We start from the raw sequence: 23049 nt of genomic DNA, 5'->3' as shown, positions 1-23049 counted from the left end.
CAATTGTGACACCACAAACATTTAAGAAAAAACAAATTACTAAGCTTGATATGATAGATTGAGTTGAGTTCAACAAGTACTTAATCAGTTGGCAAAATAAATACATGAAAATTAGATTGTCCCAAAATCTACTTGATTAAAGAAACCTTGAATTTCTTAGAGTTGGACAAATTTAGACGTGCTCCTTAAAACTTGATAAACTTGAATGATCATGTTGTTTGTCATAATCCATTTCCCATCCTAACTCCATTTTATCATTATAACTAAATTTTTGTGACATTGTAATTGATAACTAGTCCAGTTGAAGACTTGTAATCTTCCACGAGTAACTCGGTTGTTTAATATTTTTCGTTCCATTTAGATAATCACTTTTTTTTAATGTTACAGATTTTAGATAAAGTTGTTGAGGGTAAATAATTTAGAGAAAAATATGGAATTGAGACATCTTGCTTCAAATAAATTAAAAAATTAGATGTGATATTTGAAATTGGAGGGTGAGAGTTTTTTTTTATTTTGATTTACTAGTTGTGACTTTATAAATTGGTTTTCCAATTCATTACTACAATATTAAGTAGTGGATTTTTGCTGGATTGTTGAGTGGTACTTCCTTCTCTGATTTTTTATACTACTAAAGTAGCATTTGCATATAAGAAGAACCTTTTAGTTTATAAATTTTGATAGTTGTATCTTATGTAATATTGAATATTTTAATAATAACAATAATCATTTTCAGAATATTTTCTTACATGTGATTATTAATTAGTTAAAAATAAATAATAGCAGAACTACTTAATTGTAAATAACATACTTCAATTTTATTTTGAAAAATAAAAGCAACTTCCATACTTGTATCATACTACATTGCTACGTAGAATATGTTCAACTTTAACTATCTAATTCCTTTTTCTTTCACCAAAAATTCAGTAGGTCAGCTTTAGTATCTTACATCTTTCAATTATTTTACATTTAGTTACGCTCTCTTAATTTTTCATAATTTTATACATGACCTAATTTTTTTGGTAAAATTCAGTTGAGACATTGACAGTTCATTACAAACCAAAAAAAAGTCTTTTAATACTGATAATATGTAAAACGACAATTCAGGTATGCTTTCTTTGTGTATGGTGACTAATCACAACACCAAAATAAAAAACATAGTGATTGTACAGTGGAAAATATATAAATACTTCCAAAATAAAAGAAAAATTTTGGGTCAAAAAGAACCATAAGAGTATCGACAATAGGGAGGACACATTGGTGGACAAGCCACTTTTATTTGTCACAGTCACAAAAAAAGTGTCCACAACAATAGTGGACACTTTTTATTTGGACACATTTTATTTTGCAATTGTTTGTATATTTCAATTCAATGTTAATAAAAATTATCGAAAAGAAAATAAATTGGAAAAGGAAATTAAAAAAAGAATAAAAATTTGGGCCCAAATATTCGTTGAAATATAGAGAGTGAAAAAGGGATAGAGTGTGAAATTAGTGGTGTAGATGTGTGTAGGGTGAAAATGAAGTGAAAGTGAGTATTTATTAAAAATAAACGAAAAATAAAAAAAATAAGTTGTCCAGTGCCGCGGCGCTGGATATGTGCAATAGACCGCCGAGGGCACTGCCGCGGCTCTCCACACCCCGCCGCATCCAGGCCGACTAGTCGGCCTTGTGCTGTCCGCCGCCCACCGCCGACTTCGCGGCGGCCGCCGTGTCCTCCCTATTGTGGACACCCAAGCTAAAATTTGATTAAGAGTGAACTACATCAATAGTTCCTAACTTTTCGGTTTGTGACACTGCATGTCCCTAACAAAAAAAATAGCGCCAGGGGACCCTAACGTTAAATATAATCACGAATCATATTTTTTCGGACCGAAATACCCTCATGCCCTAAAAGGGCATTTTTGTCACTCTATTATTTTGTTGACATGTAATTTCTTTCTTATAAAATTCATTTTCAGGTATTTTTCGATGTTTTCTAATTTCTACTAATTTTTATTTGTTTTTTACCTTGATTTATCGATCGATTTTATCTATTATGATAGTATCCCGGTTTTGCAGTATTAATTTATAAATTTACATTGTCTTAGTTTCAGATACTATTATTAATAAAAAAATCTACAAGGATTAAATAGTTAATGTCACATGCTTGAATATTTTCAAAATATTACTCATGTTTCAGTTTTACCAGGAATGACAATAAACTATGCAAATTTATATATAGTTCACTCTTTGATTAAATTTAAGAATCAATTAAGGAGCCTATTTTGGTTAAAAAGGAAAAGGAAAAAAAAAGGGAAATGCATTTAATAATGTGGTAAAAGCACTAAATTTTACCCCCAAAAAAAAGATTAACCATCTTTACAGTCTTTTGACTTTATTTCTTTTTCCCTTTTGTTTCCCACGTTGTTTGCACCTTTAATTTTTGGTAAAGCACTTTTATTTACTCTTTAATAAAAATAAAACTTTTATAATGAGAGATTAGGAAATCATGGCCGTTGAATGTGTGAGGTCAAACCTTTCAAAAACGAGTCGGAGTCTGACCCGTAGGCGTGGCGACCCGGTGCCCTATGTCTGACCCGCTCAGTTTTTTTTACACCTAAAAGCAAAGGCTGAAAGGCGAAAGCTCATTCTCAAAAATAAATATCCACTTTTTATTATTTATTTAATTTTTTAAATTTCTTTTTGGAAGTTTATTGGGTTTAGGCAGAATCATTCCTTTTTGTCATCGTCAGCTCATTTGGATTGATCTATCGTTTTCCTAAACTAATGAATGGATCTTGTCATTCAGAAATTTCTGAGATGCAATAGATTTTGATGTTTGTTAATATTCGAAGTGAAAGAATCTTCACTTTGAACAAATCATGGCAAAAATTTCGGGTAAATTCGCTTTGATTGGTGCAGTTTATATGGAACTTGTTTGGATTGATTGAAAACCCGTGATGAGGAAAGTATTGTGAATAATCTGATGTTTTGTAAGATTGATGATGGGTTACCCGTGATGGAATATGGTATGGGTATTAGAGTGTCCACAATGGGGGAGCCGCGGCCCGCGGCTCGGTGCGCGGCCCCCATTGCAGAGAGCCGAGAGTCGAGGGCGAGCCGCCGCCGCGGCCTTCACGCGGCTGAGCCGTGTAAGCCGCGGCCCTCCACTGCAGCGGGCCGCCATTCGCGGCTGGGCCACGGAATTTAATTATTTTTTTAAAAAAATTTCGAAAATTATTTATAAAATACTACACTTCCATTCCATTTTTCCAACTCCATTTTACTTCCATTTTCCTCCAATCTTTCCAATATTTCCTTCTAATTTCGATTCAACCTTGCAACTATGGATTCCGACGATGAACAATTCCAACAAGTGGTAGATTTGGAGTTCCAAGCGGAAGCCATCGGCCGATGATTGCTAGAGATTGATTGATATGCACGGGACTGCACATCATTTTCCAGGGATGTTGGGGAGCATCGATTGCATGCACTGGGAGTGGAGGAACTGTCTGGTGGCTTGGAAGGGACAGTTCACTTCTGGTTTCAAAGGCAGACATCCCACGATGATTCTGGAAGCCATTGCTGATTACCGCTTGCGAATCTGGCATGCGTATTTTGGGGTCGCTGGATCGAACAACTACATCAACGTTCTACGATCGTCACACCTGTTCAATGACGAGAGCCAGGGGGAGGGTCCGCAAGTTAGATTCATGGCCAACGGCACTCAGTACAACATGGGGTACTATTTGGCCGATGGGATATACCCTCGCTGGCCCGTGTTTGTGAAGACGATCCGACAACCCGTTGGGCCGAAGCAAACCTACTTTGCGAAAAAACAAGAGGGTGCTAGGAAGGATGTTGAGCGAGCTTTTGGTGTACTCCAAGCGCGATGGGCCATTATACGGTGCCCGGCTCGACAATGGCACGAAAATGATGTCGCAGACATCATGACTGCATGTATCATATTGCACAATATGATAATAGATGACGAAGGAGTTGCTGCAGAGCGATGGACACCGGAAGATGGTGCTAGTTCGAGCTCGGGTATTGTCATGGAGCCCCTGCAGATGGGTGTACCACGTAGTAATGAATACTTGATCAAGCGGTACACCGATATGCGGAGCCAAATATCGCATACATCACTGCAGGCTGATATGGTTGAAGAGGTCTGGAACCGTAGAAGGGGCGCCGCAGAGTGATATGGGTTTTCGGGTTGTTGTTTTTAAATTAGAAAACTTTCGTTGTGTAATTTTCCTATTTTAATATAATACAACGAAGTTCTTGTACATTTTGGTTTTAGGATGTGAATTTCTTTATTTACAATCCAAATTATTTTATTTTAATTAAATTTATAAATATCATAAATTTAAAGTCTAATAAAATTTAATATAGTTAAATTAAAAATAATATTAAAAAAAGAAAACAAATTAATTTTTTTTTATAGATGGCCACATAATTTTGTTACTTTACCATTGCGGAGGGCCACATAAGAGCCACGAATGGTGGCCGGGCCACATTTGGTGGCCTTCAAAGGCCACTATTGTGGACACTCTTATATTATATTATATTATTATTATCATACTCCTATATACTGAAATTTATTAATCGTAGAAATTTATTACTATTATGATATTATTACTGTATAGTGGGTATGGATTGGATATTTTTAGATTCTTTATCAAACACTATAAGCAAAACATAGCCAATTCAATCCAACACAAATAAAGAATAAATAAGGCGACACAACAAAGAACTAACGAACGCAAAGTAGAGAGCAAAAATATGAAGCTTCGTCTCACAACCATCAAAACCACAAAACGCAAGATCAAATAACAGAACAACAACACTATTAATATGAGAGCGAACAACAGCCACACGGCAGAAGAAGGGAAGAATCACTTCCTTAACCAAGCAAACAAAACAAAAAACATACCGGAAACTGACATTTCAGAGTTCTCATTCCTCAATGTTGTATTGTTCTAGTCGACCCTCTAATTTTGTTCAACTCGTCAACCAGGGCGTAGCCACTTGAGGAGGGTAGGGTGCAAATGCCCCCCAATATTTTTTTTACTATTTTCTTCTTCGGTTTTTACAAAATTTTCAATTTCCTTCATGAATGCCCTCCCTCAAACTCTAAAAATTTCTTTATAAATATAATTTTGCCCCTTCTGAATTGAATTCTTGGATCCGCCCTTGTCGTCAACTATCTGATCCAATGTGAAGAGTTCTCATTCTTGGAACGCAATCAAGTTCCGAATGTCCTTACAGACCACATGTTAACAAAGAATAGGGAATCCAAAGTTTCTTGTTGAGAATTCTGGACTGACCATCCATGTTAGAGCATCTCCAAGGGGAAAGGTAAGTTGAGAAGATATATTTCTCATTTACCTTCTCAAAAAAGGTAAATTAAGAAGGCAAACAAAAATAACTAACTTTTTACCTTTTTTTCGAAGAGGTAAAGATACCTTCTCAAAATGAAAGAAGGTATAATACCTCCCTAAATACCTTTTCCATTGGAGCATGAAATTTTATTAAGAAGAGGTAAATATGATAGTTATTCCTATTTACCTCTCCATTTACCATTTCCCTTGTAGATGCTTTTATGGGTTCTTTAAGAAGAGAAATTGACAAATTCAACGTCCAAAAACAAAAGTATTAGATTAAACTAGAGAGTTTGCAATTGAAGACGACGTGTTCTAGACATAATATATCTCCGTGCTAAAGATGCAAAAGTAATATTCAAAGGTTATCGTCTCATCAATTAAGTTGTGATATATCCATGATAAAATAAAAAAATTGGGCTCCCTCCATCCCAAGATAATTCAGTCATATATTCATTTCTAGATTGTCCTAAAATAGGTGGTTCATTTTCTTATTTGTCAATAACCTTATTATCTCTCATACTTTATTCTATCTTTATTTCTCTCACTTTATTCACTATCATCTGACTATACTCTTTCTATTTTAACCTTTAAATATTTATTTCTTAAATTTCATGGCAAAAAAAATGCCTTAAAAAATGCTTCAACGGAGAGATTATTGAATTTGAAAATGAGAAAATATATTTGGCTTAGTTGCATCAACACCAAATAGTCCAAACTACCTAAAAGCCTGAGCCCTAGTCATGGTCAAGCTCTGACCGGTGCACCAGTTATTTCAGTCCTGCTTAAACAGTTCTACTCCTCTGTTTGGCATTATCCTCTTTCCTCTCCCTTTTTCACTTTTCTCCTGCCTTACGTGGTACCGCTTTTTATCTCTCTCCAAACATGACGCTACCTATTCCTTCTCTATATTTAGCTCCCCTCTCCTCCCCAATCCATAATTGAACTCTCTTCTTCTCTCTAACTTTCATATTCTCTCTCTAAAATTACAGATTTTCTCTCTTTTACACCTTCTCTATCCAATTAGATGGAAGCGCTTGCCCTTCTCAAATTCTGGAGAACTGCTGCCGCCAGAGCTGACGTGCGCAATGCAGCGTTCGTCACCGACGACGAAGACTCTGACGAAGACTCGTTCTTCGACCTCGACTTCAAGTCGCCGGAGCGCGGTGCTGCGGCGGAGGAACGCGGCGGAGATTCGAAGAAGGATTTTCAGTTCATTGAATCTCCGAGAGACGTTCTCCTAACCAAAAACAACGATTTCTCGAATTCAAAGCCGTTGTCTCCGGTGACGATCCTCCGATCAGCTCCGAAGTTTAAGGTCTTCATGCTAGGTTTCAGGAAATCGTCAAAATGCAGCAAGGCTGAGCCGACGAACGGCGAGACGAAGGCGGATCCGGCGAATCAGCTCTCGAAATCGTCGAAACTCGACCGGAGCAGCCGTTTCTCCGCCAATTTCAGAGTCGCGGCGGAGGCGCCGGTTTTCACCAGAGACAACAGTTTGAGAAGCAAAATGATGAGAGAGAAGAGCTTCGATTACGAGACCGCTTCCGACGCCGGGTCGACGGAGAGATCCGTACCTAGGTATTTAAAATTGATTAAGCCTTTCTACGCCAAGGCTTCGAGTATGATCAAATCGACCGATTCCGTTACTCCGTCGTCTTCTCCGGTGACCGCGGCGATTAACTTGTCTCCGACGAAGTTTTCAGAAGGCAGCCGGATCGGAAGTTTTAAGATCGTGGCGCGGAATTTAGGAAAGAGCCGTTCGGCGTCGTCCGCGGCGACGGTAGGCGTTGCGCCGTTGTCGATCCGCCGCAGAGACGATTCGCTGCTGGAACAGAACGACGGAATCCAAGGCGCTATTCTCCATTGCAAAAAATCACTCAATTCTTCTTCTTCACAAGGTAACTTCAATTTTCACCACCTCAATTTTTGTTTATAGTCGGATTAATCTGTTCAAATTCAAGCTGCTAATCATTCATTATTCAATTGATTTCAGATTATTCGCGATTATTCCCGTTGAGAAATTCATTCGAGGAGCAAAAGCGGTGCAGCATTTGAACCGCAGCGGGAACGCACACAGCGATGATTTCAGCATGACGTCATATTTTCAGAGATATGATGAAGATGAGATTATATTAGGATCTTTTCATGTAAATTTTGGCGCCGTAAAAAGAAAAGAAAAATTCAGAAAATAGGAGGTTGGGCAGAGTGTGAATGCTAGAGCGTAGTTTTGGTTGTGTAAAAAGTAAGTTTGAAAGTCTGCCAAAAATCAAACGAGGAATTTACTACGAAAAAAAGAAGAGGGAAATATGATTAAAGAAGTTTGGTGTGGCTGAATTTTGGAGGTGTCTTGGATTGTAACATTTCGAGTTGTTTGTGTATGTATGGATTAGTATTTTCTACTTAAAATTAAAGTCATGATGTGATCAATTGCGTTTGTGGATTCCCATGAAAAATCAAATTATTTAATTATGGTGACTTAAATCTAAATCTAAAGCTGACAAGCAACGCACATTGTGTGAATTACATATATCATCATTATCATTCTAATTTCACATGTTTATTTTTGAAATTTAACTTTGAGATATGTTGCCTTAATAAAAGCATAATATCCCTGCCACCCAACTTTCGACATTAATCTAAAAACTCCATTAAACATGATTAGTCGGATTTTATCAAAGATGGTGTTTTGAACACTTGTAGTCAAACAAAAGAAGATATATCCATGACATAAAAATCAAATTACTGTTTCATTTGTCTCAATTTAGTTAAAACGTTGCTTTGTACGCAAGATTTTAAAAAATGATGTTTATAGATTACATTAAAAATAGAGCAAGTATGAAAAAAATAAATAAAACGACTTAATAATTTTAGAATAATATTTAAAAATAACATATTTAATATTTTACTTTACTCAATTTTGCTTGCTTATTTTGTTTTTTCCGTATTACTCACTACGTTTCTTAATTTTCATTCCGAAAGAATTGTCTTACTTATGATAGCATGGAGAGGATGATACAATGTATAAATATAAAAAAACATCATTGATGCCCAACTTTCTTTACTTCACGCTTTATAGAAAAAAATGAATTATATTTTTACTGATTGAATAAACATTATTGTACTCGACACGGCCATAAGAAAACATAAAACAGACTATAGGCTAATAAATTTCGCATTCGCAACATTCATATAATGATTAATCAACTAAATAAGAATAACATGAGATTGGTGCGTATCACTTCTACCTTTAAAAATGATCTTTAGCCTAACTCTATATACCTTATGTTGAAAGTTTCATGTTAAAGTACTTTTCAAGAAGTTTGCAATTTTCGTAATTGTCTCAACCGTATCATTTTCAACAAAAGACACGATGATGTAGTAACCGACCTTAAATACGTGAAAATATTATAGCTATGTTAAGAATATCAATTTCCTTCCGTAGAGTGTTACATATGTCCATGTTTATGTAATGAGTAGTGTGTTTAAGATCAGTCACGTGATCACGTATTTGTCAAAAAAAGAGTAGGAGTTGCATTTCATAATTTAATTCACTTTTTAAAAAACTACTAAATCAGAACTTGATCATCTTATACTGTATAATTTTGACTTGGTTGTCTAAGTAAATTCAATTAACCTAATTAACACACTTCAATTACGGTAAGGCTTATTAAGCGTAGACCACGGGTCAATGGATAAACAAGTGACACTTTCTAGTCAAACAACAAGAATAAATGCTCATATCACTATCACTTTTTTTGTTGACCATTTCTCATTCATTATTTTATTTATTTGTTTATTTCAACTACTCATAACGTGTTAATGTTGAAGTTTCACATCCTTTCATGTGTATCTATATGGCTCTTCCAAGTATACTGTACATCTCTATTTTCCAAAGGGAAATTGTAACTAAAGTTATTAATTAATGATAAATTAATCCATAAATTTAGATTAAATTTCGACGTCTCACAACTTAAAAATCAGCCATAAAAAGATTAAAAAAACTATGAATATTAGCATTTTTCTCATCCCATGAAATATTCGATTTTATATTTGTAATATTCTGTTAATTTGACACACACTGGATTTTAAATTGATGATGTGGTTGAGTTATTTGCTAAATGAGTTGAGAAAATTAATAGCATTCATATGTGGTCTCTTCTCATAGAATTTTTTCAGATGCCACAGTAATTGCAATTTAACTCAAATTAGATTATTTGTGAAAATTGAGAAAAATGTTAAAATTCATAGTTTGAAATCCAAATTTAACCAAAATTTATAGTTTTTGGAATTTGTCTTTATATAAATCGAAAAAAAGTTAATTAAATTGAAAATAGTATCCCGATCAAATTAACAATAGATCTTGGAATGAGATATGCCTTCCAAGTTCCAACAATTAAAGAAAACTAGATAGTTTAGTCAAAATGAATTCTTATTTTGACTAACAACTGATGGATAATTTTCGATTTCGATTCGAGTCAATCAATCCAATACATATACCACGTTCATGGCTTGGGACTAGGTAATGTATGATTGTGGTTGTAAAAACACAAGAAATGTGATTACTTTGAATATAATTAGAAAGCTTAATTATTTTCAATAAATTTGATTTCGTAATATTATACGAATATGAGAAATATATAAAATTTTATATAAACCAACATATGTTGGAAATTATTGAATTGAGTTCCACAAGATATAAAAAAGCCTATGACTTTATCTTTTCTCTCTTGCTGATCTCAATGCCTATGGGCTTCACAGAAACAGAGCTTTTTTTTAATTATAGGCTTTCTTCAAGTTACTGAGGCCCAACTAGTTGTCAATTTTTTGCAGGCCCATGGTATAGGCCCACACTATATGTTAATTTTATCTTATGATAGCATTATTTTGTGCCGACACATTTTAAATGTTACTATCCAAATGTCACGAGCATACTAACTTATTTAAAGTTGTACAATCTCAAATAGTATTTCGGTAAATATCCCATGAATACTATTCTCAGCAATGCAATATTGCATTTAAAACAAAATTAACACATTTTAAATATTGATAATATTGAGTTCTAAATATTATCCATACTACATTACCGTGTTCCCATGAAAAGCTACCTTATTGCATTTAGGAAAAAATTAACACGTTTTGAATTCAGCTTGATAACTGTGCATGTACTAAAGAGTAGTACAATAATTGAGTAAAAAAATTCCATATCCACTGAACCAATTTGCTGCGCACATTTTCTTTGCTTTGCTTTGCTTTGCTTTATTTTATTTTGTCGTTATATAGTTAGACCGTTGCCTCATCATTCAAAGCATATTAGCTAAATAGAAGTATATCATATGATATTCTTAGGTTAACATATTTATACTATTACATGCACAATTAAATTATCGTCGATGTTAACCAAATCATTCATAACTTGCAACAAAATGAACATATGTAAGACTGCTCCACACGATTGTTTCACTAATTACACTAGTATAAGTAAACTTAGAGTCCTTTCTTTAATCTTTATGTATTTGCTGCGTATTTCATATATCCTTCATTCCCAACAGCTATTATGAGGATTTGGTCGAGTGATTTATCAAATTCATTCTCAATTTCTAACTTCTTTTTTTGAAATTATAAAAAATCATGGAGGATGAGAGTTTGCCACACGTTCAAGGGTGTCTCGTGTGGCAGAATATTGTCTCACCATGAGCAAAACTTCAAGTAGTTTCTTCTTCTAAAAAATCAATACCAGAGATAGCTTTTTATATTGAGACTAGTCAGTAATGAGAATGATCGGTGTGTTCTATGCAAACAAGAGAGAAAAAGTATGCATGAGCACTTTTTTTTTGCTGCAAGTCTTCGAGTAACCTTTGGTATCACTAGTGGAAGTGTTCGTTTGGATATTATTTTAGTAAAATTCATGCATGTACATAGTACATGTTCTTAAGTCGATCATCACATTGGTTTCAATTTGGTTGGAAAGAGTCTGTCGGGTCAGGTCAGGTTGAGAAATTGTTACAATCTATAATGTTTGTGCTATTTAAGACTAAAGTTTGTCAAAAAACAAAAATCGGACCAAAATTCATAATTTTAGGGCCCAATTCCTTTTTAGGAGAAAAGTAGTCATTTTAATATGATCAAATATCCATTTTGGTTGAAAATTAATTATTTAGTGTTTTTGGTTAGTGTTACAAATTTACAACTTCATCATGAAAATATGAGATTGTTTGTTACATATAGAGAGGCGTGTTACATACTTACATCTTCCTTACACTATTTAGATTAATACTAGTCTCATGATATGTAATTTTAAAAAAATTGTAAAATATGACATAAATGAGCACTAGACTAGTATAAATAGAAGTGTGTGTATACAAGCCATAAGCATCCACCGCATCCAAAGCAAAAACCCAACCAAACACATCAACTTAAGCAAGTAAGAAAGCCATGGCTAAGCTCCTCCAATCCCTAATCCCACTCCTCTCCCTTCTCCTCCTCGCCACCGCCACCACGGCCCGGTCGCAGTCCACCTCCTTCACCTACGACTTCTACGGCCAGAAACCCACCGACCTAATCTACCAAGGCGACGCCCACTTCCCCTCCGACGCCTCGGGCAACCCCCTCTCCCACCCCGCCTGCCACTCCAACCCCATCTAGTTATGGCAATCCGGGGCCCACGCCGACTTCAAAACCACCCTCAAATTCACCATCACCCACACGGGCGTCGACGGCCAAAGTCAAGAGAAGTTATGCAATCCAAAAGCAGCAATCAAAGCCACGATGGATAAACTGATTTGTGTGGACAAACTGAACACACGTCTAGAATGTGCAGCAAGTGGAGAACGTGGTCTCAATTGTGGTGTAGGATAGAATCTAGTTATAACTTCCTTGTATGTGTATAAAAAGGGCTGATGCATCATTAATGGAATACACAAGTTTTCTGACAATTGAAACACGATATTGTGTTTTTACATTTATCTAAATATGGCTTGCTTAGCTTATCTGTTGTGTTCAAGCTTGGCAGTCGATTCCTAATACCCACCTTCTTCATCCAGCCCGAAAGCTCCCCCCTCGGCTTCACCGGCGCCAGCTTCGGCATCTTCAACCCGGCCGGGCTCAACCCCTCCGTGTTTGCTGTCGAGTTCGATATCTATCCCAACGCCGGTGTGGACCCGAGCTACCGCCACGTCGGGATTGATATTGGGTCGAATGTTTCGAAGAACAAGACGGACGTGGGCGGCGCGCTGCTCGGGCTGGAGGTGACTGCCCGGATCAACTACGTGCAGGCAACGAAGCTGATCAGTGTGCAGGTCAGCGCGGGATCAGAGAGCTTTGAGGTGAGCTATGTGCAGGATTTGAGCAGTTTCCTTCCGCAGATGGTTGAGGTTGGGATATCGGGAAACACGGGCGGGGCGATCGAGGTTTTCGACGTCGTAGCGTGGTATTTACCTCGACTCTTGTGAAAACCGGCGCCGGCCACATTCACCAGTATGTGTGAATGTAAGGTGTGAATTGTGATGTAAAGGCTTAGCGATTGAGCTTGCTCTCGTTTGATCAGTCCTACAAATAAGATGATGGCAATATGTTTGTGTTTGTGTGTGTTATTATGTACTACTATGTGTGTAGTGAAAAATAAGGGATTGCCATCTATCATGTACCATTAATGATTAATGAAATTAGTTTTTATTAAGCTTTTACTATATTCTCTTCTTACTCATATTTTATTTTGTGACTAATTAACCCATTAAACACGCATTATTTAATTCCCGTGCCAAAAAAACACTTAACATAGAACAAAGGGAGTCATAAGTACAATTTATTTCTCTCACCTATCACTTTATTAATAAATCAAGGCTCACAATCAACCTAAGATTTTTTCCAATAAGCTGAATTTTCCTCCATTCAAGAAATAAAAGCTGCAGATCAAGCAACAGGATAAAAATCAGTCAATTATTATATTTGTAAAATTTCATATACGATTCCTTATTTTCATCCAATGGATTGAATCTTTCTATGTTGTTTCAACAAATCCAAGACTCACAAGCAAATCAAACTCAATTTCTGTCGCAGACAAGCAGAATTATAAATTGCTACATTTCCTAAACAATTCTAAAACTCCAAAAATGTTGTGTTATCATCAATATTACTATATCTTCCCATGAAACAACCCCCTCACCCACTGCTCCGGCGCCGTCGTCTTCCCATGAAACAACCCCCTCACCCACTGCTCCCGAGGCCGTCTACGCCCAGGTCGACTTCAAAACCACCGTGAAATTCATCATCAAGCAACAAGGCGGCGATTCCCCCCCGGCAACGGCCTCGGGATCTTCTACTCAAACGTCCACACGGTGTTCGCAGTGAAATTCGACATCTACTCGAACGCGGGGGTGGACCCGGACTACCGTCACGTCTCTCTTCAAATTCCTCTCTCTCCCAAATACACGCCCATCGCCAGCACTCTCTTCTCTCTTCAAAACGTATTAATCTATAATTAATACGTATTATATTGTTAGTGAACGAGTCTCACCTTATTAAAAAGGAAATATATTTCTTTAAAAAGAAAGTTTCTCATTTTAAGGGACTAATCAAGATGAAAATAGTTTCTGTTTTAATGGAAGAAGGTAGTATGTAAAATACAGCTTTGCATGTCACACGCTTGGCCTTCTGCGTGTTGTGCAATCACGCGCAAGAGCCAATCGACTCATGCGTGCAGCACATGCAACACTTGGCCGGGCACATTTCAACTACCAATTCTTTATATTTTCTCTGACTTTATCAATATTGCGTTAAAATCCATGACGTCCGCAATCAATATTATTTTTTGTGGACAGAGAAAGTATTTTTCATAAAATCCAAAATTTATTTTTTACTTGTACTCTACTATATTTTTGGCTTTAAACCGTTTCAAAATTAAATTATAGTTAATTATGAATTGATTCATTATTTTTTTCAATAAAATTTATTATGAATTTACTTATTAACCCTATTGTCCTTAGCCCCCTAATTAAGAATAATACTTTTCATGGCTCGACTAAATTACAAACTTTTCTATTAGCCTCAACCATTCAATGCTACATTTGTAAATGTATTTGTATGTAGAGTATAAATGCACAAGAAATTCTCATAAATTTAAAAGGTGGCGAAAAATAAACTAATCTTAAATCAAACTGAATCCACTACTAAAAGGGGAGTGGCCCAAAATGAAACAGGCCCATAGGGATGCAAGGAAAGGGCCAACCAGTGTCCGATATTAGGCATGAGGTGTCCACCACTCACCTACTGCCACGTCACGACATAGGAAACCAGCCGCTGTCTGTCACTTGCTTTACTATTTGTAGCCACGTTCTATTTTAACTGCATCGTGACGCCGTCTCTTCTTAACTCTCCTCCGTTTTGTCTTCAAATTCCGTAATTCTACTGTAATGTACTCCTATAGGAGTATTATTTGCTAGCAATATGCTAATAAATAATTCATTCATATTATGTCTTCAACAATTCTATTCATGTCACATTTTTTGGTAAATATATTATGCAGCATATTTATCAAATTGTATTAAATAGATTTTGCTGATTGAATTTACTCATTATTGCAATGATCTAGTAATATACAAATAGTAGTACAAACACTATTAATATAATGGTATTAGAAAATAGACATACATTATCAATAAAAATGATGTTACTACTGAAATGATGTCAAACTCTTTTCTGAATAATAGAAGTCACAAGAAGTTACAATACATGTCCAGTTTAGCTAAAACTCATGTTAAATTAATATACTTGTATTTTTTATTTAAACTAAATTTCCTACTACATTCTACAGACATATATTGATTTTCCCTTTTTATACATAGAAAATTGTATTTATTGTCTCTCGAAAATGGAAAATTTTTTATATTTCAATCAAGCCTTATTCACTCTTCCAAAAAGAAGGTAAGGCCACGTTATATTAAGGCACAAACAATTTTATGTGAAATTATATTTTTGGAACATACAAGAAAATTTTGAGGATGTTTGTAATTTCACGTTTATATTTTAACTGAGCTATAGGTATGCATTATATGACCATTATTTATTATAAGACATATCACCTACTCCCATGAAAAATAGTTACTCCATATTTCCATTTTAGTTCATTTATCAAATTAATTTTGAATGTTTTTATTCACTTATTTTTCATTTTAGTCATCTTTTGTAATTCTTTCAATTTACAAATTCAAAACTACAAATGAAATCATCTTTCAAATTTAAAATTTGAAAAGTTTTTAAAAAGGGAAAGAGAAGCTCAGTAATTAACGGCCGTTAAACCTCGGTACCATCAATGCAGATTTGGAATTTCTTTTCTCGGTTTCCGTTACTCTAACCCAAGCGGCTCGGATACCCGAGCCCCAGGCTCGGCAATTCCGAACGCAATGCCTTGCTTAAAAGCCCTCGGATTTTTCATTTTCATTCTCTCACATTCAAGCGAAAAAGGTGGGAGCATAGTGTATCTAGCTAGTGAAGTAAACTACTTTTCAGGCGGCGTGGATTGAGATCGAAGTTTGGAATCAATGGCCGAAGAACACGAGAAGCACGAATCCGCTGCTGAATCTCTGATCGATAAGATCACTGACAAGTTCCACGGCAGCGGTTCGTCGTCATCTGACTCCGATAACGATGGGGACCTCAAATCCGCGGCATCCGCCGTGAAGGCTAAGATCTACCGTTTGTTCGGCCGCGAGAAGCCAGTGCACAAGGTTTTGGGCGGCGGAAAACGTATGGTTATTTCCTTTTCTTCTGTTAATTTTCATTATCGAATGTTTCGATTAACTTTGAGTGCTTGTTGAAGTATGTGCATTCTCGATTCGTCAGATTTAATGTCGTTTATGAGATTTATGAATATACACTTGAAATTAGAATTGATTGGTAACTGAAGATTTGTTTTCAATGTTTGAATCTTTGAAATTGATTTGCCGCTTGTTATGAGCCGCATTTTGTGTAATTCAGTTTGTTTAAATCGTGAGCGGTTATTTGATGATTTGGATTGTATTTTAGGTCAAACTTCTTCTTTGTTTCCACTTTTGTATCTGGTTTATTGTGTTAGGTCTTCAGAAATGATCATGTGTATCTATGTTTGATGTGTTAAAAGGATTTGTTAAAAATTCAAGCGCGTTTGAGAATGAAACGATATTCTATGATTGCCATTTATTTGAATCCAAGCTATTCTTTTTATAATAAGTTCATGGACTGAATTTTCTGACTATTTGCTTGAGGAGTTGAGGTGACTGTGTTCATATTTGCATAACTAGAAGTTGCTTTTTATTTAGGTTCGATTAAGGTCCATGAATAAACGTAGTATTACAGTTTCATGATGTAACTGATATAATTCATTTTTTGCATAATTCATGATCTATTATTGATGCATCTATATTTTTCTGGCAGCTGCTGACATTTTCCTATGGAGGGACAAGAAAGTCACTGGTGGTGTGATAGGTCTTGCTACTGCAATTTGGGTGCTTTTTGAGTTGCTTGAGTATCACCTGCTCACTCTAGTTTGCCACATCCTGATTCTTGCATTAGCAGTCACTTTCTTGTGGTCCAATGCATCCACCTTCATCAACAAGTATGGTTATTTATGATGTGAATGTACCGATTGAAATTTCCATGCGTCTTACCCATTCTTATGTGTCTTACTTCCTATATAACTTCTCAGGTCCCCGCCAAAGATCCCTGAAATCGCTCTTCCTCAAGATGTTGTCCTGGGCGTAGCATCAGCCCTTAGGACAGAAATCAACTCACTTTTTGCTTTGCTTCGTGTTGTAGCATCTGGACGAGACTTGAAGAAATTCCTTGCTGTATGGCACGAGTATTTATCTTCTGATAATTACATTCTACTGCCAGCTGTTCTTATTAATCTCATCTGATTTCTTGCTGATCCTGGCATTGCATTATGTCATAATAGGTGATTGCTGGCCTTTGGATTGTTTCAATACTGGGATCCTGCTTCAACTCCCTTACCCTGTTTTACATCTGTAAGTACCTAGCCATCTTGTATCTCAGTTAATGATATACTTGCCCAGTATTGTAAACAGCCATCATCTGCAGTACCTCATTCCATTTTCTTCTCATTTTATCATACAGGTTTTGTGTTGCTGCACACGGTTCCTGTTCTTTATGAGAAGTACGAAGACCAGGTTGATGCTTTTGCCGAGAAAGCTGAGGCCGAGTTCAAAAAACAATATGCTGTGTTTGATGCCAAGGTTTTGAGCAAAATCCCAAAAGGTCTTAAAGATAAGAAGCTTGCCTAGAAGACTCCTTCATGTGAGGTGGTGCTACTCGATCTTGAAAGGCCTCGAATTTCCATTTCCCTTGTGGCTAAGTTGTCCGATGCCCCGATGGAACGAACCTGTGTTTGGTCTTTTTTTTTTTAATTATGGTTTCGTAGTTTAAAATGCTTACTGATTGATTTAGGCGGTATTGAGTTTGTCTTTGCACCAGTGTTTGAAATTATATTGCTTTATAATTATGGATAGCCGAATATTAATTGGCATGATGAGTTTGCCTCTTTTCATGGTAAAGACATGTTTAAATTTACGTTTACCAACATTTATTTTAGTTTCAAAAAAATTATTTCACTAACAAATAAATTTGATATTGAATTGGGCCGTTTAATCAGCCCACGTGAGGATATTGGGCAACATGATGCGAAAGGCCCATATCCGACCATGTTATTTTCCGACTTGAGATCGACCGGCTCCTCCCTCCCCCCTCCAAAAAGCCCTCAGTGGTAGCTTTTCCGATTACCGCAACTGTGAGTATCTTCAATCCATTCTACACCTTCTCTTCTTAGTCCTTGCTATCAATACTGAATATTCCTAGTCGTTAGCGTCTTACTCCCTCCGTTCCATAGTCATTTTGTCATTTTGGTACGTTCCATAGTAATAGAGTCATTTTTCTTTTTAGTAAAAGTCAACACATTTCTCCACACCTATTTTACTCTCTCTTACTTTATTCTCTCTTCATCTCTCTACCTTTTTCATTTTCCACTTTATTCTCCCTTTACTTAACTCACCTAACACAAATTTCTTAATCCCCGTCCCGAAAAGAAACGCCTCAATTACTATGGAACAAAGAGAGTATTTAATTAGGCTGCTTGATGGTCTGGTAACCGTGGATTACGTTTAGCAGGATTGTTGACAATGAGCGAACAAAAAAAAGCTTTAATAAATAAATATCGTTTATTTTTTAGTTGTTACAGAAAATGTGAAATTAAATTGAGAGTGATAAAAGAAAATTACTACTCCAGTTAAATTAAAATCATGACTGATTTTTCGCTGAACCACCACTCCAAGTTCTTGTTAATCATGGTCACGTTGATCGTGGTTGGTTCTTTGTTGTACCACCACTCCGAGGGAACTCCCAAACATCCTCGCTAGTCATGACAGCGTAGATCAATTGTCTTCCATACGCCATCATTCTGACTCGTTTAGACTTTCAAAGATATCAATAATGTTACATAGTAGTACAAAACATGAATGAGAACGTAGCGGAGATTCAAAGCTAAGTCTTTCACCTTATAAATATACATAATCATATATAACAATATTGGTGAGATTCAAAATTAAAATTTAACATTTGAAATACACATGAGTTTGATTATGTCAAATATTGAGTGAAGATGAGGTAGAGGTAGGGTTTGGATCCCCTGCTATGGCTAATAGCACAACACGGACTGCTGTTCCACCCGTAGTATATTGTTTATTTTTTAAATGATAATATTAAAATATTATCTTTTATTATAAAAAATTGATGTGGGTGCATAATAGCACAGCCACCCTGCTGTCCTTGCCCGTAGAGGTATGCCTAAATTAGACACAGAAATATATCGAGAATAAAAACATGCATGAGTATATATTCCAACACTAGATCACTATTTGGATTATTCATTTAACCAATAATTTTAAAACTAAATATTTAACGGCTGTAATCGGAAAGTGCTTGTTATCTAATCTTAGTTAGGTCACTATTATACTAAAAACAGAGTTCGGTCACTATTTTAATCGATAATTAAAAAGTAATAACTCTTTCTTTTTGTTAAAGGTTGTCACCAGTGAATAACAAGAATTATTTTGAATGGTAGTGTTTTAAATGGAGTAAGGATCCCGATTAAATAAATGTGCTGTGAGTTACGTTAACCCTATTAATAAATTAATGGAAAGTGACAAATATTTAGTGGACAGATTGAAAATGAAATTTGGGCCAAAATTTTTGTAAACTGCTGGAATATGGAAATATGGAATCAATAGACAACATTAAAAGAACATCCCGAACTTAACAAATAAAATATAAGAATATATTGGGTAAAGACAATTTTATTTGCACTTTATTCACATATTCAATTTTATAGCAGTTTGTGATTTTTGTGTTCTTACAATTTTTAGCAACAATATTTATATAATTATTTTATGATTACCTAGTACTTCTAGCGGATGTTCAGTTTGCAAGATTGTATCCCAGGATTAAATATGTAGTGTGTTTGATTCATAAGAGAATTCAATCATAGGTGGATAATCATGGAATAATTAGTCATAGCTAACTCCTATAACTAAAATAAATCTCACAACTCAATCCTATATTATATGTTGATATTATTTTATCTTGAAAATTGAACACCACTCTAGTAGATAATAATAATAATAATAATCATAATAATAATAATAATAATAATAATATGGAGTAGAATGTTTGGGATCAGTGATCATTAATAAATGATAAAAAAATAAATATAACTGGCCTGGAAGAAAAATGAAATAGAATTAAGAAATACAAATTATTTAAAATTAGAAGAGATTTTGTAATTTAACATCTTAAAGTTTATCCTACTCCACTCCATTGTTTATAGTAACAAAAAAAAGAAGAAAATGGCGCTATTATATTAGGCTATTAGCCAATAGGTCAGACAAAAAGATCAAACCCCACAAATCTATACACGCCTATATCACTTTCTTTACACAAATCTGTTCGAGACGTTGCATTTGCTGTGTTAGAACTTAGTGAGTAGTATGTAAATTAAACAATAAAAGGAGCAAATATAATCACTAATGTACATATGATTTTTCATTTTCATATCACATATAATTTCACTAGGAAATATTTAAGAATAAATCCAAATTTCATGATTTTTCTATTAATTTTTAAAATTGCAGTGATTTTTGTTAAAATTTTCCTTCTAAATCGCATACGGATTGAATAGACATTCATTACCAATTAAATTTGGCTGGCCAAAGATAAGACAAGATACACCAAACTTGTCTCCTCTAACTTATACTCACATATATAAAAATAATTATAGTAGCACTTTCTATTACTTGCAAAGTGACCTAACAAATTATGAAATTTCAATAATTTCATAAAGGCATGCCCCCTTGGCTGATTCTTTTACTCATGTAGCTGTATAACAATAACAATATTAAGATTGTATATAGGATTTCATCGTATTCTTTTCTTAACTTTACCAGTTAAAATCCTAACATGATTTCATCACAGGCCTTTATGAATGTAAATCCACTTCAAACTAAATATAGTTACCTTTTTGTCATACACTAATGCTACTTGCGTTAATTCTTTAGGTATTATGCCATCCACAATGGGGCGCCCTAAGACGCGCCATAAAGCCCTCCCTATGCACCGCCACGTCAGCATTTTTATCCTCCTGTCCTTCCACCTGCAGTGGGGCGCCCTAAGCATTTTATTATTGTTTTATTATTTAATTTAAATGTTTTCAAATATATAAATACAAACTTATTAAAAAACACAACAATTAACTAAAAGAACGGCAAAAAATTCATTGATTTTTTGTCCTCTTTGTCCGCTTCGCCGCACCGGTGTGCAGAATCGCGCCTTGGAACTTCTGCTTATCCCTCAAGAGCGCCCAGATGTTGAAATGCTTGAAGTCGCCGTACATGGACTGGTACGACAACAACGCTCTATCGCGCACGTCGCTCAAGCTCTCGCCGCTTCCCTGATCCCTCGAGCACTTCTCGTACTCCGCCGCGAACAGGTTGACTTGCTTCTTCACCTGATCCCAGTGCTTGCGGAGCTGCTCCCGTTGGCGCTTGTACGCGCTTGGCGGCTTCGCCTCATTGTAGCGCTCGGCGATGCGCTCCCAGTACGCGAGTTGCTTCTGGTTGTTCGCGAATATCGGGTCCTCCGATATATCCACCCAACACCTCGCCAAGACAAGGGTTTCATCCGGCTGGTAGTTCGTACGTCCTAGGGCGTACTCTTCACAAGTTGTCGGAGGTGGCAACTTGTGCGCCCGGTGCTTGGTCCGCTTCTTTCTGGCGGCGCGACGGGAAGCGGCGGCAGGGCTAGTTGGAGACGTCTCCATGTCGGAGAGACCGTACGAATCCGTACTGAAGTCCGGATCGTACTGCTTGTTGGCGTCGAACGACCGATATTCGTCAGGTTGTGTACCCGGCCACCGTGCGCCATCTCCAAACATCGGGCTACTAGGACTTGAGTATCCACCGGAATCCATTTTATAGCGTAATTTGAGAGTTTAAAAGTTAATCGAAAAGTTACAAATGAAAAGTGAAGCTGGGGTATATATATAACAAAATTTTTGAATTAAAAAAAAAACTAAAACGCGTTGTATTGTCCGCGTCGCCCACAATGGGCGGACGATGCCCTATCGTCCGCGGACTAAGCGTCGGGCGCGGACGACGCATCGTCCGTTGTCCGCGGTGCCACAGTGGCGGACGATAGCACGCCCGATGCATCAGGTGCGCTATCGTCCGCCCCATCGTGGATGACCTTAGGTCATATACAAAAGAGTTAACTGTTGCATCAAACCTCACAAATCTATATACTACTGCTATTTCCCATGTCACTTTCACTGCAATAAAAATGCAGTAACTACAATTTATAACCCATTTGTAGGAAAGTCATGAAGAAGAAGAAAAAACAAAGTTCTCTTTGAATAAGTGAAGTGAAATGAAGTTTCGTACTCACCTTTTATGTAGCTAATACAGCTCAACCTCAACTGTAGACACCACTTGTTCACACTTTATTCATTTCGTTGTTTGAATTAATTTATGTGTTTAATTACTCTAGTAATTCAAAACTAATTGTGGAAGGAAATTTCAAGAATTCTAAAACAATACTCAGTGAGAAAGTAATAATGATGATAACAAATTAATAATGACGATGTGTAAAATATATGCTAGGGTTAGGGTATAATTTAATGTGAATTTAAATGGAGTACATATTTTCTTCTATGATTGAAGAAATGAAGAGAGCATCTCACCAATCAAAAGATCGTAGTTGACAGGATTTATGACGTATAGAAACAAACTTTCAGCTTTCGTTTTGTGGGCACATTTATGCGTTTTTCTTGATTAATGAAAAACACACAGCCACTTGCATGAGTGATGTATGTTATGTTGGTTTCTGGGATTACAAAGATAACTACCGGGCGTAATACAACCCAAAAGAAAGGAAAGGAAGAACTGAACTTAAAAATACAACGTATAATCGAAACTACTAAACCAGTGTGATTAGCCGAGTCGAGGAGGCCTCTTCCCGCAAGACGAGATACGCCCCGGTAGTGCTCTTCGGTTTGGCGTGTCGTCCCCAAAGGTAAACGGCTACGTCTCTATTGATGCAGCACCGCAATCAACAGAGCTCCGGCGAACTGGATGGAGGAGAGGGCAGAGCT

The 23049-nt window shown here is 36.1% G+C and overlaps 3 protein-coding genes across 3 annotated transcripts; all 3 read left to right on the top strand.

Annotated features, from left to right (window-relative positions):
* The first annotated feature begins 6290 nt into the window (after window positions 1-6290).
* On the top strand, window positions 6291-7793 carry LOC121780537 (membrane-associated kinase regulator 5-like). The gene is made up of 2 exons (XM_042178114.1): window positions 6291-7264; window positions 7360-7793. Exons 1-2 carry the CDS (start codon window positions 6391-6393, stop codon window positions 7419-7421), a joined length of 936 nt encoding a protein of 311 aa, XP_042034048.1. The 5' UTR covers window positions 6291-6390; the 3' UTR covers window positions 7422-7793.
* A 4005-nt stretch (window positions 7794-11798) lies between these two features.
* Window positions 11799-12814, top strand: LOC121781722 (agglutinin-2-like). Its single transcript, XM_042179419.1, has 2 exons — window positions 11799-12007; window positions 12349-12814. Exons 1-2 carry the CDS (start codon window positions 11799-11801, stop codon window positions 12812-12814), a joined length of 675 nt encoding a protein of 224 aa, XP_042035353.1.
* A 2988-nt stretch (window positions 12815-15802) lies between these two features.
* Window positions 15803-17908, top strand: LOC121782942 (reticulon-like protein B2). The gene is made up of 5 exons (XM_042180955.1): window positions 15803-16106; window positions 16773-16953; window positions 17044-17185; window positions 17293-17362; window positions 17472-17908. Exons 1-5 carry the CDS (start codon window positions 15902-15904, stop codon window positions 17636-17638), a joined length of 765 nt encoding a protein of 254 aa, XP_042036889.1. The 5' UTR covers window positions 15803-15901; the 3' UTR covers window positions 17639-17908.
* Window positions 17909-23049: the final 5141 nt, after the last annotated feature.

Source organism: Salvia splendens, chromosome 20, assembly GCF_004379255.2.
Source record: "Salvia splendens isolate huo1 chromosome 20, SspV2, whole genome shotgun sequence".
NCBI lineage: Eukaryota > Viridiplantae > Streptophyta > Magnoliopsida > Lamiales > Lamiaceae > Salvia > Salvia splendens.
Note: the sequence above shows the minus strand (reverse complement) of the source record. Positions and strands in the feature narration are given on the sequence as shown.

Coding starts and splice junctions, on each gene's coding strand:
- LOC121780537 (XM_042178114.1), top strand. CDS start 6,391: ATGGAAGCGCTTGCCCTTCTCAAATTCTGGAGAACTGCTGCCGCCAGA. Junction 7,265..7,359: donor CAATTCTTCTTCTTCACAAG/GTAACTTCAATT, acceptor AATTGATTTCAG/ATTATTCGCGATTATTCCCG.
- LOC121782942 (XM_042180955.1), top strand. CDS start 15,902: ATGGCCGAAGAACACGAGAAGCACGAATCCGCTGCTGAATCTCTGATC. Junction 16,954..17,043: donor GCATCCACCTTCATCAACAA/GTATGGTTATTT, acceptor ATAACTTCTCAG/GTCCCCGCCAAAGATCCCTG. Junction 17,186..17,292: donor ACTTGAAGAAATTCCTTGCT/GTATGGCACGAG, acceptor ATGTCATAATAG/GTGATTGCTGGCCTTTGGAT.
- LOC121781722 (XM_042179419.1), top strand. CDS start 11,799: ATGGCTAAGCTCCTCCAATCCCTAATCCCACTCCTCTCCCTTCTCCTC. Junction 12,008..12,348: donor TGCCACTCCAACCCCATCTA/GTTATGGCAATC, acceptor TGGCTTGCTTAG/CTTATCTGTTGTGTTCAAGC.